General features: G+C 38.2%; 1 protein-coding gene across 3 annotated transcripts in view; it reads right to left on the bottom strand.

Annotated features, from left to right (window-relative positions):
- Positions 1 to 5,096: 5,096 nt before the first annotated feature.
- Positions 5,097 to 19,071, bottom strand: part of copz2 (COPI coat complex subunit zeta 2) — a 36,819-nt gene continuing 22,844 nt past the window's right edge. The window contains exons 6-10 of one of the 3 annotated variants that reach the window (XR_005281813.1): positions 17,157 to 17,234; positions 16,146 to 16,197; positions 13,087 to 13,195; positions 12,780 to 12,818; positions 5,097 to 6,053 (exon numbers count right to left, since the gene is read on the bottom strand). Coding sequence is in view for 2 of the 3 variants with exons in the window: in XM_038297100.1 (XP_038153028.1) it covers positions 6,006 to 6,053; positions 9,722 to 9,754; positions 12,780 to 12,818; positions 16,146 to 16,197; positions 17,157 to 17,234 (250 nt within the window). In the remaining variant the exon portion in view is untranslated. Of the gene's footprint in view, positions 6,054 to 9,721; positions 9,755 to 12,779; positions 12,819 to 13,086; positions 13,196 to 16,145; positions 16,198 to 17,156; positions 17,235 to 19,071 lie in introns of all 3 variants that reach the window. The other 2 variants (XM_038297100.1, XM_038297102.1) reach the window with 2 other exon arrangements.

Genomic DNA, 19,071 nt, shown 5'->3' on the forward strand with positions numbered 1-19,071 from the left:
GCTCCGGTTTATTTTTATTTTTTAATAACTTTTCATAATCTGTCAAATGTGTGAAATAGTTTTAATGTGTGTAGCTATTGCACAGAGACAGAAGTGGAAAAAAAAACTCTACTCTGATCTGCTCAGCCTGCCTAGTTGGAGCCTCTCTATGCACAGTCAGTGGGACAAAAATCGGATAAAAAGTTGTATGCAGCCGATGTGTTCAGGCCAGAGATTGAACTAACAGATTCTGCAGAGTGGGAGAATAGAGATAGAATGAAGCAGAATGATGAAAAAGGGGTCCCTATGTCGTCCAGCAGTCTAAGCCTATAGCAGCAGAACTATAGAGATAGCTCAGGATAACCTGAGCCACTCTAACTAGAAGCTTTATCAAAAAGGAAAGTTTTAAGCCTAGCCTTAAAAGTAGACAGGGTGTCTGCCTATTGTATTATTTTTAATTCCCAACATGTCATCTCAAGGCACTTTATAGAGACAATTCAACCAGATCATACAGTCAGACTTTCAAGAATCACTATGGGATAAAGGAAGTAAGAAATAAATAATAAATAATTTGGCTTTTAAAAAAATAAATATTTTTTAACTTTTATTAAAATGACACAAAATGTCTGAAAGTAAATGTCTGTTCAAAAGGTCCACATTACAAAGGTCAATTGATGAGCACTGATTTTTTTTCCAGTGGTTTTAATAGTTTCCACCTCTGCTTCAATCACACTCTCTTCATTCAAGTCCAAGACAAAGTCTCACTCTTGGCCAATAGAAATGTTGTTGCCAACCTCTAGTGGACCAATTAAAAATGCGTCTTTGCTCCTCACCCAGAGGAAAGCCCGCCCCCGGAGCTAAAGAGAATGCGACCTGGAAAACACTATTTCATAACAATGCAATTAGTAAAAGTGAATCTAAAAAAGAGAAAATCAATCAATAAATTTTGAAAAGAAGAAAATATGAAAATAACTAAATGTGAATAAAAATAAAGTATTTCAGAAGATAAAATAATCCGTGTATCATTCGTTCTTTCTATTTTCAATTGTCAATCAAAAACAAAAAATAAAAAATTGACTGGTTATTTTGTTTTTTGTTCTTTATGGTTAAACCAAAAACGAAAAAAGGATTTGTTTTTCATATATCAATTTTAAGCTCAGATCAAGAATACGAAATGGAAAAACGGACAGCAACGCAGAATTTGATTTTAATATTTAATCGGTACAGTTTACGTGACCCGGAAGTTTGGTGGAGCTTTAGCTAAAAAAAACAATTGGCTTACTCCCACCACGTTCGATCAAGCTGCACCAGATAAGGCAGTCGGACCTATCAGCCATGGACAGTTACGCTCGAGGATCCAAGCGTGTGACTCTTAAGGAGGAGGACATGACAATGGAGAAAATCAGCAGGATTTTCCAGGTATAACTTTTTTCTTGAAACTTTTCTGTGCACTGTACTTTTAACTAGCAACAACAAACAGCGTTCTAGCGTCGCCATGGTAGCCACTTCATCACCCCACTGCCGCGCAAAGAGCTATTTCCGGGTCACGTAAACTGTACCGATTAAATATTAAAATCAAATTCTGCGTTGCTGTCCGTTTTTCCATTTCGTATTCTTGATCTGAGCTTAGAATTGATATATGAAAAACAAATCCTTTTTTCGTTTTTGGTTTAACCATAAAAAACAAAAAACAAAATAACCAGTCAATTTTTTATTTTTTGATTGACAATTGAAAATAGAAAGAACGAATGATACACGGATTTAAAATATATGAAAACGTTTTGCGAGGTTCAATTTTCATACTTCCATTTAAAAAATCACTCTTTATTCTATTATAGATTTTTTTTTTCAAGTTTAATTTGCTAGTGTCAGAGGCCTGATTTATTCCTAACCTTTAGATTGATAGAGCAGAACCTGTGTGACAGCATGAAATAGACTTAAAGATCTCAAATAGTAACTTGTAACACAATGATCTAAAGAAATTCAATGATTTAGACATTTAGAAATAAAATGCTGCTTTAGGATAAAAACAAAATAACAATAATATCCAACAAAGCAGCTGGGAGCCTTAAGAGGAGCGTCCAGGAGAAATGTTCCTGGATCAGTTCCTGAGCTCCTCCGACACTCAGACAACCATCTTCACCAATTCCCCACTAAAGGTCTGAGTTCCTGATCAACAGCAGGAGAAAGAAGAAGCAACAGCAGCAACAGGAGAGAGCGCCGAGGTCAAAGTCAGACCTGACCGATATGAACATCTGTGACATCTGTGGTTGGTTTCCAGCTCTATGTTTGTGTAAAATAAACATTTAAAAGTGGTCAGTGTCACGTGTTGATCTGGAACTGCTCTGCTTCTTTATGTCCATGATGGCTTAATTTAATAAATGAAACCTTGAATGTTGCTCTCCACCTCAGACAGCTGAAGGAAAATCCATCCATCCATTTTCCACCCAGGATTTAGAGAAGCCAATTAACCTGACAGTCATGTTTTTGGACTGTGGGAGGAAGCAGGAGTACCCTGCGAGAACCCAGGCATGCTCAGGGAGAACATGCAAACTCCATGCAGAAAACGCGGACCAGGAATCGAAAGCCAGAACATTCTTGCTGCAAGGCAGCAGCGCTACCCACTGCGTCACTGAGGAGCCCCCTGAAGGAAAATGTCCCATGTTTATATAAAACACCAGGTGACTCTGGATCTATTTAAGCACTGGTCAGAGGATGTGGATGTGCAGAAACCTTCTCCAGAATCAGCACAAAATGTCAGCTTTTTCCATGGAAACATGTGAGCAGGCCAGAGATGTGACGGGCTCAAACACAAATAAAACATTTAGAGTCGTCCTTATACCTACTGAACAACATTTCCAGAAATGTGACTCCATCCTGGAGAGAGATATCAGCTGTGCTGCTGCCATCAACACCTTTGTTTCTAGATGTTGGAGCTTGGCCTGTTTTTCAGTCCTGTTTCTCTGACTGTGACTAACTGGATGTGCTCTCTTCATCCTCTGACATGGGAGCTGGCTCGGAGCTCGTCTGCCTGGCTGTGTGTTTCCTGGACGGGGCCGCCTGTGGAGCTGGTTGACAGTTGCCTTTTGTATCTATGTTTCTTTTTCTATGTCTGCTTCTGTCTCCTTGAACCCCAGTGGGCCTCAGCAGATGGCCGCTCACACTGAGCCTGGTACTGCTGGAGGTTTCTTCCTGTTCAAAGGGAGTTTTTCCTCTCCACTGTCGCTACAAGCATGCTTAGTGTGAGGGATTGCTGGGACGTTCTTCATATGTACAGACATACGTCCCTATTGCGTTGTGGAGAACGAAGGCTTCCGATACCTGCTTGATATTCTGGAGCCGAGGTATTGCATTGCACTCATTGCACTGATTTTGTTCAGTATTTTTTAAAGCAAGGCCTTCAGAATCTATAACGCAGGGGTATTATTGTTTTATAGGTGGAGTACAACTTTGCTACTTCTGTTATTTGTTGTTGTTTCTCAAATAAAATGCATAACGATATTATGCATTACGGCTTTCAAATTTGAAACATTGTCTAGCCTGTAAGGTGTTAGAAAATAAAAAAATGAACCCATTTATTTGAATCTTATCATGGTGTTTCCTTGAGTATGGAAAATAATCGAATCGTTGGGTCAGGAAATCGATACTGAATCGAATCTTCCATGATAGGTGTGATTTACACCCCTAGTGGTGGCACCATCATGTATTGGGAACTTTTTGGTGTCAGTAGGACAGAGAAGCTGGTCATGAGCTGCAGGAGGAAAACCAGCAATCACCCAAAAAAACAGAGCATACTGAGCCAATGATCAGAAAAAAAAATGGCCTATTCAAAGTCCAGAATCAAACCTGAGAATCCAGAGCAAAACTTAAAAACTGATATTAGCTGAATCTCTCCGCTCATCTAAAAACATTGATTTATGATTCACCCTGAAGCGTCACAACAGCTTGTTTTGTTTGTTTCAATCAGAATATTAAGAGGACAAAATTTTGTTTTATTTAACTGCAGGACAAAACCAGAGTCCTTCAAATCTGGGACAGTTTTAAACACACACAAGGTTGCAGCTCATCCAAAAACTAAAACAAACAAACAAAAACTTTAATTTTGGGACAAATGTGTTAAATTAGTGGGACATGTTTGTGTTACTTTAAAATTCATCATTTCAACAAACATCACTGTTGTTTCAGTGAGACTATATTTAATAACCTATTAACCAGTAATCAAATGAATAGAGCAAAATCATTAATATTTTATTTGAATTTTACGGTGAACACATTTTGACATCAGTGCTTTTTTGGGCTGAACTAAATGAATAAAAGCCAGAAGAAAGGGACCATTACTTGATCAGGGGTGGATTTACCATTAGGCAATAGGCCTACTAAGCCTTTTTTTTTTATATAGATATATATTTTTTTATATAGATATATATTTTTTTTTTATTCAAAAATTCAATGTATAACATGGATGAATAAACACCGTAGTGTTAATTTCTGTTTCAAGTAACAGATTATAATTAAAAATGTCTCTGGATTAGTAGGACCCCACTGATTTTTTATTGGTTAACCCTGATTTCAACAACCCTCATGTTTTTTTATTGGGGGGAGGGGGGGAAGCAAATTTGATCATTTACCAAAATACTTGTGTTTAAAAACCACTATTACTAATAAGTGTTAAGTGTTTGTTTTTTCAAAACTGAAGGCTTAGTTTTCCCTTTCAACCAGTTATTTATGCTTTTATTCCTGTTTGCTTTATATTTGGGTTTTATTCTGAATTTATTGATAAATCTATGATTTTTTGACGGCATGCTGGGCTGGATGACTCATCCAGCCAATCAGATCCCTGAGAAGCCAAAGCGTAACATATTATTGGCTAGATGGACCCAATACGTGTCGACTGACGTCACGTGCCTTCAACCAATAACATCCCTCAGCCTCTCCCTTGTTTTCATTGGTCCATCTTGCCACTAAATATTCGGTTTTCTGGGGATTTGAAATCTGATTGGCTGAGAGTCCGCAAATCTCTCCATGTTCGTTTTTTTTTTTTATTAAATTTCAACACAATTTCCCTCAAAATATAAAAGTTTAATAATAATAATAAAAAAAAGACCAAAACAGAAAACTAAAACCAGTATGAGCGTTTTTATTGTGAGTCTCACCAACAGCAGATAAAATCAGCTCCTTTCAGTAACATCACCTCCAATAAAAATCATGTTTGGCATTTTATTTATTTTCATCTATGAAAATATTTATTATCTACGAACAATCTGAGTTTATCACGAAAAGTAAAACAGACAATATTTTGTAACATTTCCAGGTTTAGCTTCTTTGTTTTCTTCTTGATAATAAAATCTAGTGAATGTTTTTGCATCTTGTTTTCAGTGCATCTGTAATAAAAACCACCCAAGCTACTCTTAGTGTCTTTAAATTTCAAAGTAAATAATCCTTCAAACTCTGTAGAAAAGGTCGCTGCTGTTTATTTAGGCCTAAAGTCCAAATTCCTGCTGAAAAAAGGCAAAACGTTTTAGTTTGAAATATTTTCAAACCACTTTAAAGCATATTTGATTTTTTTTCCCCTCATTGTTTTTTTTTTATCCCTTTGAAGCTACAGCAGATATGTTTGTGAGACGGTGAATAAAACATGATTTAAAGAGAAGAAAGCACCATTAAATATGGGATATTTGGTTGAAAATATCAGTTAAAACGTTTTCTTTTCATATTTCAACCTTTCTGCTGACTGATCAGGCACTGGATCATTTCCTGGGTGTCCCTTTAAGAACCTGCAGCACCGTTTGGCTTGCTACATTTCCACTCTATACATCCATCAATTAGACAAAAAATACAATAAAACCAATTAAATACACTTTAAACAAATGTAACGAATCACCATCAGAAAAAAATAAAATAAAAAAAAACAAACTATTTTACTGAGCCCTTTTCTGTCAGACTGTCAGCTGATGACCTGGATCTAGGAAAATAGCTTAGAGATATCCAACATTTCTTTCATTGATTTTATTTTTCTTCTTCCCATGTCATTTTAGGATGGACCATTTTATCTGCTCCTTCGCTGACTGAAGAACCTGGAAAAGAAGAAGGAAGGAGAAATTATTTTAAAATTTCACCTCATCCTGCCGCATGCAGTACCCGAAATGAACCACCAGGGGTCAGTCAGGCAGCATTTATAAGGGAACAAACGCACCGCGGCCTGATGGGGCCATTCAGAGACAGGAAAACAGAATTTACATCGTTGAGCTGAAAGTTGCAGATTTACCAGAATAAACATACTAATTTACCAAATTAAAACTTAAGAGAAAAAGTAGAAAATTAATAAATAAAAAATACTCGCAAATTTAGGAGAAAAATGAGCAAATTTGCAAGATTTAAACCAGTAGTTTTGTGGAGCAATTTGAGATTATGAAGCTGTTAAAGTGCGCAACAAAAAGCACATGCAAATGCTCATTAATTGGGGGCTTTAGCGATGCAATGAGACAATGGCCTCCTCATTGAAGTAAAAATTAATGATACAATTAATCTGCAGGTTTATTCTCGTAGATTTTCAACTTTTTCCTTCTAAATTAGGGTTTTAATAATCTCGAACATTTGCACGTTGTTTTCTTGAAATTTGCCAATTCAGTCTCGTACATTTGCAAGTTTTTCTCAACAATTTACATGTTTTTTCTTGTAAATGTTCTACGTTTTTCTTTCTAAATTTGCATCTTTATAATCTTTTAAATTTACCAGTTTTTTTCACGAAATTTGCCTATTTATTCACGCATATTTGCGTATTTATTTTCCCACAAAAAATTCCGATTTAAATTCAAAAATATAAATTCCACTTTTTTTAATGGCCCCAATACGCAGTCGTACAAACAGGCACCGGATATATAGATGAAAATATCTCACATATATGAAAATGATTGTATAATTCCCCCCCCTTACATGTTGCAGATTAGACACCTGCAAACACTCCTGCCTTTATTTTACTGCAGTTCTTTTCCAGTAAGTAGGGGAGTAGGGATGCTATTCTACACATTTGTCAGCAGGGGGCGCAAAGTCTTCATGGCAACAAGCATCAGATGACAGGGATGGAACAGCTGGCTTTGGCTAGGGGAGAAATATTTGTCTTTACATGGAAAATCAAACATTTTATTATTTATTTAAAAGTCATTCAGTATTTTCATTATTTTCACAAGTGGAGTAAAGCTGGTGTAAACCTTTAGATGACTTTTCAGCTCATATTCACACATTGAAACTGATTTTCTTTTAAAGTTGTTCATTTGAACAATTGTTTATTTTGAATATGCTGTAATAAAGCAAGTTTCAGGTATTCAGCAAGCATACTTTAACCTTATTATTAAATAGGACCAATAAACAGTTATTTGTAAGCTTTTGGGTTTGTTCTGAACACTTGTTAAAATGGTGAAAAATTGTGAACGAGGTTTTGCTCTTGGATTGGCATGAGAAGTGAACACAGCTCTGTTAAAATGAAGGGTAGGAGCTGATAAATCAGGATATTTTCTCTCTAGAATTGGTTTTATTATTGGTTAAAACAATTCTTGAGTCTGTTTGCTCTACATCTTGGTAGGATGAATCTCTAACAGGTGTCAGGGTTTGGTCTGCTCTGGACTCACTGTAAATTTTCAGGATTTAAAAAGAATATAATAAATATTATATATGGTAGAGAATTAGGGCCAGTGGGAAAAAAAAGTTAACTGAATTTTAAATTTTATTTCAGTTTAGTATGGGAAAAAAGTCAGAATTCTGACTTTAATCTCAGAATTCTAATTTTAATCTCAGAATTCAAACTTTTTTCTCAGAATTCTGACTTTAATCTCAGAATTCTGACTGAATTCTGACAATAAAAAAGTCAGAATTCGAATTAGATTAAAGTCAGAATTCTGAGAAAAAAGTTTGAATTCTGAGATTAAAATTAGAATTCTGAGATTTAAGTTAGAATTCTGAGAAAAAAGTCAGAATTCTGAGATTAAAGTCAGAATTAGAATTAGATCAAAGTCCGAATTTTGAGATTAAAGTCAGAATTCTGAGATTAAAGTCAGAATTACAATTAGATCAAAGTCCGAATTTTGAGATTAAAGTCAGAATTCTGAGATTAAAGTCAGAATTAGAATTAGATCAAAGTCCGAATTCTGAGATTAAAGTCAGAATTAGAATTAGATCAAAGTCCGAATTTTGAGATTAAAGTCAGAATTAGAATTAGATCAAAGTCCGAATTTTGAGATTAAAGTCAGAGTTCTGAGATTAAAGTCAGAATTCTGAGATTAAAGTCAGAATTCTAAGAAAAAAGTCAGACTTCTGAGAAAAAAGTCAGAATTCTGAATTTTTCCCCCCATACTAAACTGAAAATAAAATTTAAAAAAAATCAGTTAAAGGAGAATTCCGGTTTTTAACACTTTTAGCCCATTTTCTGTAGTGTCCAGGACGAAATCGAATGATCGACACCAAAATTTTGACAATTGGTCCTGTCTCTGCTATTTGGCTCATGCAGAATCCCCCCCTGGCTGCTTCAGAATGGCTTCCATAGTGCATGTCCGATAATGTCCTTAAAACAACCTTAAACGTTCTTTTTTTAAAATATGCTACTCGCCGTGTCGTCAGCGCTGTTCATTGACGTTCCAAAAAAAGTTTCGTGAAGAAAAAACGTTCCTGTAGTGTTTTATTTAGCATTTTGTAAATCCCATTGAGTTCTGTTGGAATAGTCAATATTCCCCTGCCACCGGAAACGGAAATGGGGCCTGTTTACACAGTTGTAGTCTTTTCGCTTCACTCTGTGTACTCCGACGTCGAGAATCAAGAATCCACCTTTCGTATTCCATTTTCAGAGTTTTTTAAAGTGTTTAACAGAGACGTTAGCACCTCGACGTCGGAGTACACAGAGTGAAGCGAAAAGACTACAACTAAGTGTAAACAGGCCCCATTTCCGTTTCCGGTGGCGGAGGGATATTGACTATTCCAACAGAACTCAATGGGATTTACAAAATGCTAAATAAAACACTACAGGAACGTTTTTTCTTTACGAAACTTTTTTTGGAACGTCATTGAACAGCGCTGACGACCCGGTGAGTAGCATATTTTAAAAAAAGAACGTTTAAGGTTGTTTTAAGGGCATTATCAGACATGCACTATGGAAGCCATTCTGAAGCAGCCAGGGGGGGATTCTGCATGAGCCAAATAGCAGAGACAGGACCAATTGTCAAAATTTTGGTGTCGATCATTCGATTTCATCCTGGACACTACAGAAAATGGGCTAAAAGTGTTAAAAACCGGAATTCTCCTTTAAGTTTTTTCTTTTTTTTTTCAGTGGCCCTAATCCTCTTCTGTATTTACAAGAGGAAAATTATTATTTTTTTTTTACTTAAATGAGCAGAAAACCTTCAGCTTCACATGAAGAGGGAGGCAGACTAGAGATGTCATCAGCATCAAGCGGAGCTTTTATAAAGTAGAGTTAAAAAGTCAAAGAAAGCTGTAATTAATTTCAAAAGGTTTTTTTTATGCACATTTCTGTTTTGATCATTCAGCTGTTTTTTCAGTAGAAGAAAAAACGTTATTACGGTTTTAAATGATGAATACAGATGTTTTTTTCTTCTTCCTTTAACAGGGCTGTGTAGATGAGTATATTCTGAAAAGTCTGAGACATGAGAGCACATGGAAAACCTGAGAGCAGAGAGTCTGAGTGAAACATGTAGAGACGGCAGAGAGAGGCCAAGCCTGCAGAACACGTCACACTTACATTAGTGGTGAGCGCCAGCTTCTCTGTTAGGTGCTGTTAAGGTTAAAGCAGCAAACAGAAACTTAGAGAACAGCTTAAATAAATAGAACAGTTTTATACATTCAGTGCACATAATATCACAAAACAAATCCATGCAAAGAAGAGCTCAGAAATCAGAGTTTTAGTCTTTTTAGATCTGCAGCCATGAAGCAGAAGCAGAACATTTTACTTAACATAATAAATCCAGCTAACCTGATGAGGGTTTGCTGCAGCAGAACATTATTCTAGAGATTATTCTTAGAATTAATTGAGTGAGTAGATAAGAAAAAAGTAACATTCTGCAAACAGGAATCATTCAGTTTCCTTTAAATGAATAAGAAAAATAAAAATCCAAGATCAATATATTAAAAGTTTGCTCCTTTCTGGTTGATTTGACATTAAAAATATCTCTGAAGTGAACAGGGTCAAACAAAAAGGCATAAAGCATGTGGTATTCTTGACTGTTTTTAACTCAAAGCATACGGTAATTCTATTTAAGTGAAACAGAACTGTTAAAGGTTTCTAAAGGGTCAAGTTGGACTAAAATTGTTTTTGGTGCAAAAACAGACTTAAATGAAATGAAATGAAAAATGAAATTCAGGCGTAATAAAAATCCTCCTCACAGCTGCATCCCTCTGTTTTCCCATAATGGTATGATCCTGCATTATTGTTGCAATAAAAAAAAATAAAAAAAACGTTGAAGAAACTTTCTCATCAAAAATGGTTTGGAGAGTAACTTTGCAGTTTTCTCAGAATTTGTTTATATTTTTCAGTTTTTTTTTTAAATAAAATAAAACAACACCTTTGTTTATAGATGTTGGAGATCGGCCTATTTTTCAGTGTAGTCCTGTTTCTCTGACTCTGACTAACTGGATGCTGTTTAGACTATCTCTGTCTGAATTAAGTTATTTTCTCTGTGATATCTCTGTATCTAAGTAACTCTAACTGACTACTTTAAAACATAGCACCTTCTGCTGCACTTTTCTACTGAGCACTTGTCAGTTTCACACGGTTTTATTTCTGATAGCAAGGAGTAGCTAGCCTAGGCTAGCGCTAGCTTAGCATTGCTATGGCTTCTCTCTCTCCCTCCCTTGACTCTTTTCCAACTCTTCCTTCTTCCTCTCCTCTCTCCTGCTCTCTGTGTCAGATGTTCAGCTATTCCTCTGCCTCCTTTAGTGATAATGGGATGTGTAATAAGTGTAGTATTTTTGTAGCTTTGGAGGCGAGGGTGTCAGAGTTAGAATCCAGGCTTCAGGCTGTTGAACATCCAGGAGTTAAAGTAGGCCCCCCACGTAGCTGTCCTCCAAAAGTGCCTGAGCAGCCAGGCGATTGGGTAACTGTACGCAGAAAGCGTAGTCGTGGATCTCTGCCCACTGGTCACCACCAACCCGTTCACGTTTCTAACCAGTTTTCCCCACTCAGTGACACACCCACTGAGAAGCCCACTCTGGTGATTGGCAGCTCCATAGTCAGAAACGTGGCATTAGAGACACCAGGGACCATAGTCAAATGTTTGCCGGGGGCCAGAACGGGCGACATCAAATCCTACCTGAAACTACTGGCTAAGGATAAGGTTAAATACAGTAAGATTGTTATTCACGCTGGTGGTAATGACACCCGGTTACGCCGATCGGAGGTCACTAAAATTAGTGTTGCTTCGGTGTGTAAGTTTGCCAAAAAAATGTGGGACTCCGTAATTTTCTCTGGTCCCCTCCCTGATCTGACCAGTGATGACATGTTTAGCCGCATGTCGTCATTCAATCGCTGGTCGTCTAGGTGGTGTCCTGAAAACAACGTGGGCTACATTAATAATTGGCAATCCTTTTGGGGAAAGCCTGGTCTGATTCGGAGAGACGGCATCCATCCCACTTTGGATGGTGCAGCTCTTCTTTCTAGGAATCTGGCCACATTTATTAGTCCTCCAAAACCCTGACCACCCAGGGTGCAGACCAGGAAGCAGAGTTGTAGTTTAACACACATCTCTGCAGCTTCTCTACTGTTACCCACTCTTTACTCCATCCAGACAGTGTCTTGCCCACGACCAAAATCTAATAAATTAGCAAAGATTCCCAAAGGAGTAAATCATGATAATCTAATTAAAATTAAAATAACTCCAATTGGGGAAAAAGTTAAAACAATTAAATGTGGTCTGTTTAACCCCAGTCGGCCTCAGCAGATGGCCGCTCACACTGAGCCTGGTTCTGCTGGAGGTTTCTTCCTGTTCAAAGGGAGTTTTTCCTCTCCACTGTCGCTACAAGCATGCTTAGTGTGGGGGATTGCTGAAGAGTCAATGAGTCGATGCAATCAGCTGGTTTTCCTTAGATAGAAAACTTTGTATCAATTTGACTGGATGATCTGGTGAACTGGAAAGTGCCCTGAGATGACATGTGTTGTGACTTGAGGCCATATAAATTAACTGAATTGATTTGATCTGAACAGCATGCGTTGAAACCAATTCAGCACCAGTTCGCTCCTTCATCTACTGGTCCATCAAACTTTCAGTCAGGTGTTTGGGAAGCAGTAACCAGCAGAGAAGTTCAGGCTCTGGGTGTCATTTTGATCCATTTTGCTTTGGTAACCATAACATTTGATCATTAGTGATATAAAAACATGCTGATGGAAATGACCATCTTCAGTTCAGAGTTCCTGTTACCCTGGTTTCAAACCAGTGGGTCAGTGGTTCCCATATCTATCACTGATTATTGTTCTCTGAGTAATTTCACTGACAATCCACACTAAAAAAAAAGAGGAATAAAGTTTAATTCCTGCTAATCTCATGTGGGTTATTATCGGGACCAAAGTGGGTCCTGGAGGGCCGCTGTCCTGCAGGTTCTAGATGTTTCTCTGCTTCAGCACATCTGATTCTGATGATTGCACTTCAGCAAAAGCCTGTTAATCAACTATCAATGTAAATCGGAGCAGAGAAACCTCTAAAACCTGCAGGACAGCGGCCCTCCAGGACACACTTTGCAGATGCCTGCTCTAATGTATGGTATGAAGCCAGGTCTGGCTGCAGCGATGGTGTGTGCAGGTTAGTTACCTGGGCAACGCTTTGCTCGGTTAATGGGTTGTCGTCCGCCTGTAAAAGAAAACAAAATGTGAATGAAGGGAAAATGCAAAAGTAACACGAGTGTCAGACAACGCTGATGCAAAGCAGCACAGGCACCGTCAGTCAGTCCAGAAGCGTCGTTAATAGCTCTCCTTTTATTCCATCTGCATGCTTTCAACTCATTTTCCTCTGAAGCCCCTTTGCCTCCAAACCTTCATCCTTTCACTCTCACTCATTCATCCAGTCTCTCGTTCCAGCTCACTGTCCTCCATGACGGCTCCCTCCTTCCCTCTCTCACCCTGGGTTTGTCTGACTGTCTACAGCAGCTGGCTCCTGTCTGTTTGTGCCTCTAGGTTACCGGTGATGTAATCAAACAGGACGAAGCCATAGGCTGGCTCAGCCATATGCTGCCAGCAATCAGAGCAGGAAAGACAGGGAGAAGGAGAGACAGAGAGGTGAGGCAGAAAACACTGCGGGGAACTAAAGCCAATGTCAGCAAACTTCTCTGAAACAAGCACTGAGTAGAAAGAGAAGTCCGTCAATCTTTCCTAAAATAAACGTCATTTTCCTCCATTTGAGCATCTAAATTGTTCTTAAGGGCAAATGTTAGAGAATAACTGTCAATAAATATGCAGACATAGGTTTCTAAATTTGTAAATCTAAGCTTATGTATGATGTTGATGTAATTCCTACAGACGTTTTTTATATGTAGGAATATAAGCTAAAGCCGGGCATAATCTACGATTTTCTTTGCACTTTTCAGGCCGATTCTCCAGTCGTGCAAGAATTTTTTGAATGGGCCGACTTTCAGCCTGATGGTGCGTGGTGTACAGGGGGTAACGAGGGGCGATCAGCCTCTAACGACCACCTCCCCATCAGGAATCGTAAAGTCAGGAGAAAATTAAACATGTTTGACATTAATTCGGCCGTCGGAAGGTGGTCGTGCGCAAATCGCTCAGTGCAAACAAGGATTCTTCCTCTCAGACGAAAACACGAGGGTGAGTGAAATTGAGTTCTTTCTGTAAAATTGACAGACCGTAGTTGGAGCTTGGTAGGGTTGTCAAAAGTATCGATACTCAAAAAAGTATCGATACTGAAACGTTGTATCCGGATACAATACTCATTTTCAAAAGTATCGAGTACCAGTCGCACCTAAACAGTCATTCATCTAAAGTGCAGAATAGAGGAAAATGCACTTTCTGAACACTGTGATCGAATAATTCTACGCACTTTTCAGTTTCAGACTTTTTTTTGTAACAGGTGCAGCTGCTGAGAATTATTTTTGTTTCTTAACCGGTTTGTCTAGTGTCATTGTTATGTGTGCAAAGCATAGCCAAGTAAGGAAAACTTAATTTTAATTTTGTAAGTTTTTTATCAAGCTTGCTAAATACTGTGCACAGCAAACAACCTCAAAATGTTGTTCTTATTGTTTATTGTATTTATTTATTTATTGTATTTTAATTATTAATCAAAATATTTCTGTTGAAATGTTATCCTTGTGGTATCGAAAATGGTATCGAGTATCGAATATTTTCCTTAGTATTGGTATCGAGTTAAAAAAGTTTAGTATCGTGACAACCCTAGAGCTTGGCCTGTTTTCCAGTGTAGTCCTGTTTCTCTGACTGTGACTAACTGGATGTGCTCTCTTCATCCTCTGACATGGGAGCTGGCTCGGAGCTCGTCTGCCTGGCTGTGTGTTTCCTGGACGGGGCCGCCTGTGGAGCTGGTTGACAGTTGCCTTTTGTATCTCTGCTTCTTTTTCTATGTCTGCTTCTGTCTCCTTGAACCCCAGTCGGCCTCAGCAGATGGCCGCTCACACTGAGCCTGGTTCTGCTGGAGGTTTCTTCCTGTTCAAAGGGAGTTTTTCCTCTCCACTGTCTCTACAAGCATGCTTAGTGTGAGGGATTGCTGAAGAGTCAATGAGTCGATGCAATCAGCTGGTTTTCCTTAGATTGAATCAATCTGACTGGATGATCTGGTGAACTGGGAAGTGACCTGAGATGACATGATGTGAATTGGTGCTATAGAAATAAACTGAATTGAATTTAATAGTAGCCACGTTTGTTCAGCCATGTCTTTGTCCAAATACGTCGTCTTCTTTTCTTTTTAGGGCTTTCAGCACAAAATTGCACAAATATCCAAGGCAGCGCGTTTCACTCTAGTGAGCTTCATGTTCCTCTCCTACTGGTTTGACTTCCAGATAGACGAGTCCGAGTAGCGCCATCTCACTGCGGAGCTGAGTCCCACCTGGTTTTTAGACTTGCAGTGTGAGCAGGTAGATCGCATCAGAGCGTCGGGTCGCACAGTGTGAGAACAAACATGGTGAGCTGTGAACTTTTAAACCCTGCGGTTTAGTTGTACATTGTGAGCTGTAGCGCGTGCAACTATTGAAAAAAAAAGTACAGCGTATGTCCGGCTTTAGAAGTTGAAACTTAACAAAACTACAAGTAAAAATCGCTAATTTACAAGTATAAATCTAAACTTTGCGATCCATGCTTTGTTTTTATCCTTGGCAAAGATCCTCCAGGTGCTTTACTGCCACCAACAGGTTAGGAGTGGAACAGCTGCATCAACAGTCGTAGATTGATGCTCAGAAATTATTATCAGTACTTAGAAATGTGTGATCTGTCGGCATATTTTTGTAGAGTTGAACTGTGTTAAATGTAACTGGAGCTTAAAACCCATTTTTCACAAGAAAACAGAAAACAGGAATAGATATAGGGCTGAAACATCTAATCGGATTAATCGATTATTGACATAATTTGCCACTAATTTAGTAATCAATTAATCGTTAACCTGAGTATAGAGACTGTAAAACATGCCTTTGGCTGACAGAGCAACCCACTTAGAGCAGGAATTATACCAAGATTGTGAAAACATAAAACATTTTGTATTTAAGATTTTTTTTTTAAAGTCTGTCAATTTGATCTATTCAGAACTCCTCAATTGAAAAAACAGTTTTTTGTTTGACCGGGTTTAATATCTTAAAAAGTCTTCTTCAAGGAACCTTTGGGTATCAGATTAGTCAAAAAAAAAAAAATAATCAGATTAATCAATTTGCAAAATAATAATGAGTTTCTACACTAAATAAATACAAATCTGAAATTTTCAATTAAAAAAATTCAGACACTTATGAATACATTTTTACTGACAGTCATCTAACGCCATGACAAAAATACTCAGTCCATTGGTGGATTATTTGATTTACCTGCACAAATTAATCAAAAATTCACTTTGATTTATCCTTATTTTTTATTAACAGTGAATTAAACAGCTGCTTGGGTTTTAGACTTTAAATTTTCTTTCCATTTCTAAAAGTAAAACAAATAATCAAACAATCCCAGTGATATTTCCTACCCTGTAGTTGACCTTCTGTAGGACCTGTTGGGGGTCACTCTCCAAAATCACCCTGCCAAGAAAGAAAATAATAACCAATCAGGAGAGGGTTGGAACCAACCACACAGATTTATGGGTTTAATTAGAGTTTATCTGCAGAACAATGAGAGCAGAAATATACGCTTTAGAGGAAGAACATTTCATTTCAGCTCCAGTAGACGCCGTTACAGGACGGCAGTCGGATTAAAGCTCTGCTCTCCTAACATCCCAGATGTTCTACAGCTGTGGTAACCTTTAGGATACTGAGGCTCCACTGTGAATGGTAAAATGGCCGCTTCAATCGTCGTACCAGAAGAAAACAGATCTACTGCTGAGCCAAAAGAGATTATGTCATTTATTTCAATTCCTGCTACTGTCAGATGATGGTTAGTCCGGCGATTTGTTGTTTAACATGAGCTGTGTATTTGTTTTCATTAATAATATTTGTTTTGGTTGTTTTGTTACATAAAAGTTTGATAAATACATTGATTAATACCGTTTCTGCTGGAGATTTCTTCCTGTTAAAAGGGAGTTTTTCCTCCCCACTGTCGCTACAAGCATGCTTAGTGTGAGGGATTGCTGAAGAGTCAATGAGTCGATGCAATCAGCTGGTTTTCCTTAGATAGAAAACGTTGAATCAATCTGACTGGATGATCTGGTTGAACTGGAAAGTGACCTGAGATGACATGATGTGAATTGGCGCTATAGAAATAAACTGAATAGAATTGAATTAAAGACGAAGTGTGTAACAAATATAAACTTTTAATAGCAAAACTAAAGCACATGTTGAAATGTTCTATGAAAGACTAAAAAGAAAAATGTTTTCCTGGTGTAAAATTAGATGTTTATAAATCCAGGGGGCGGTGCAGCCGATGGGTGACGCCATGTTGCACAGCCATATTTGATCACAGTAACCTCAAATGTTTCAGCTGCATCTGAGCTACAGATTCGCCTCAGAATCGGCCGGAAACCCGACCGTCGATGTTTTCTTACCCTCCATCAATGATTTCATCCACTACGAGGAAAACTCCTTCCATGTTGTCCAGCAAACACCTCCGCTCCACATTCTTTCTGTTGGAGGGAAGCAGCTGTTAGAAGCAGGCAGCAAATCATGCAGCAAAGCGTTTTGGTAAAAAGAGCAGCCAGTCTCCTGTTTTCATGCAAACACAGCTGTAGCTTCAGATATAAACTGCCTGTTGCAGCTGGTTGGTCTTTAACGGGGTTCTGGTCACGCTGGTTTAACTGGGTCGCCTCACTGTTCAGCTCAGAACAAACTGGGAACAAACCAGACAGCTCTAAAGAGCTGACATCAAGCTAAATCACTGCAAAAACTATCTAGAAATGTGTAAAGTTTCTTAAATTAAGTGCATTTACCCTCAATTTGAGCAGGTAAATAAGATAATCTGCCAATGGAATGAGTATTTTTAGTCTAAAAATAAGATAATTAGATAATATACACTTTAAATAAGGACATGCAATTATTTTTTTCTTATTTCAAATGTAAATTGTATTATTCCATTGACAAATGTCTCACTTACCTACTCAACAAAAAAAAAACGTTTTATTTAGATTTCCATGTTTTGCAGTGACTGCTAAGAGACAGTCGGGCAATGGAGAAATTTATGGGGGGGGGGATGATAGACCCTAAACCTTAGCAGTCAGTGTATCCCCCAGTTCCATCACATTATTATTATTTCCTTTTTGATAAAGCTTCTAGTTAGAGTGGCTCAGGTTATCCTGAGCTATCTCTATAGTTCTGCTGCTATAGGCTTAGACTGCTGGAGGACATAGGGACCCCTTTTTCATCATTCTGCTTCATTCTATCTCAATTCTCCCACTCTGCAGAATCTGTTAGTTCAATCTCTAACGTTCTGCTCTCTCTGCTTTTTCTCATAGTAGCTTCATCTGGTCTGTTCCTGTTTGGCTGTGACTCCATCCTGGAGAGAAATATCAGCTGTGCTGCTGCCATCAACACCTTTGTTTCTAGATGTTGGAGCTTGGCCTGTTTTCCAGTGTAGTCCTGTTTCTCTGACTGTGACTAACTGGATGTGCTCTCTTCATCCTCTGACATGGGAGCTGGCTCGGAGCTCGTCTGCCTGGCTGTGTGTTTCCTGGACGGGGCCGCCTGTGGAGCTGGTTGACAGTTGCCTTTTGTATCCATGCTTCTTTTTCTATGTCTGCTTCTGTCTCCTTGAACCCCAGTGGGCCTCAGCAGATGGCCGCTCACACTGAGCCTGGTTCTGCTGGAGGTTTCTTCCTGTTCAAAGGGAGTTTTTCCTCTCCACTGTCGCTACAAGCATGCTAAGTGTGAGGGATTGCTCAAGAGTCAATGAGTCGATGCAATCAGCTGGTTTTCCTTTGATAGAAAACTTTGTATCAATCTGACTGGATGATCTGGTTAAACTGTAAAGTGCCTTGAGATGACATGATGTGAATTGGAGCTATAGAAATAAACTGAATTGAATTATTATCCAAATATTTAATGAATGGTTTATTTTATTGATTTTCCTTTACCAATTGAATTGCATCATGTTTGGTCATATCAGCCATTCACCAAACATGCATGGTGGGCTGCACCACTGACAGGATAGAGTGGCATCAAACATCAAAAAAAGACTTTTACTGTCGGCCTTTTCTAAATGGCACAAAATCTTTTAAAAGGAGGGATTTAGAGGTAAAATAAAGCAATGTCATTTTATCTACAAGCATTTTGTTTGTCTTGATTGTTTCCCATATAACCACTGCCTGTATCTCCTACTATGAGTCTAAATAAAAAGAAACAATGAATATTTGCAGAACGCAGCACTCTGGCTTTGTGTTGCTCATGTATGAAAAACACTAGGAGAGATTTGAAGCAACGGTAGATCCACACTGAAAAAATCGATCTGGAAATGAGCAAGTTTCTTAT

The sequence above is a fragment of the Cyprinodon tularosa genome, unplaced genomic scaffold, assembly GCF_016077235.1.
Source record: "Cyprinodon tularosa strain WSP-4 unplaced genomic scaffold, ASM1607723v1 ctg382, whole genome shotgun sequence".
Classification (NCBI taxonomy): Eukaryota; Metazoa; Chordata; class Actinopteri; order Cyprinodontiformes; family Cyprinodontidae; genus Cyprinodon; species Cyprinodon tularosa.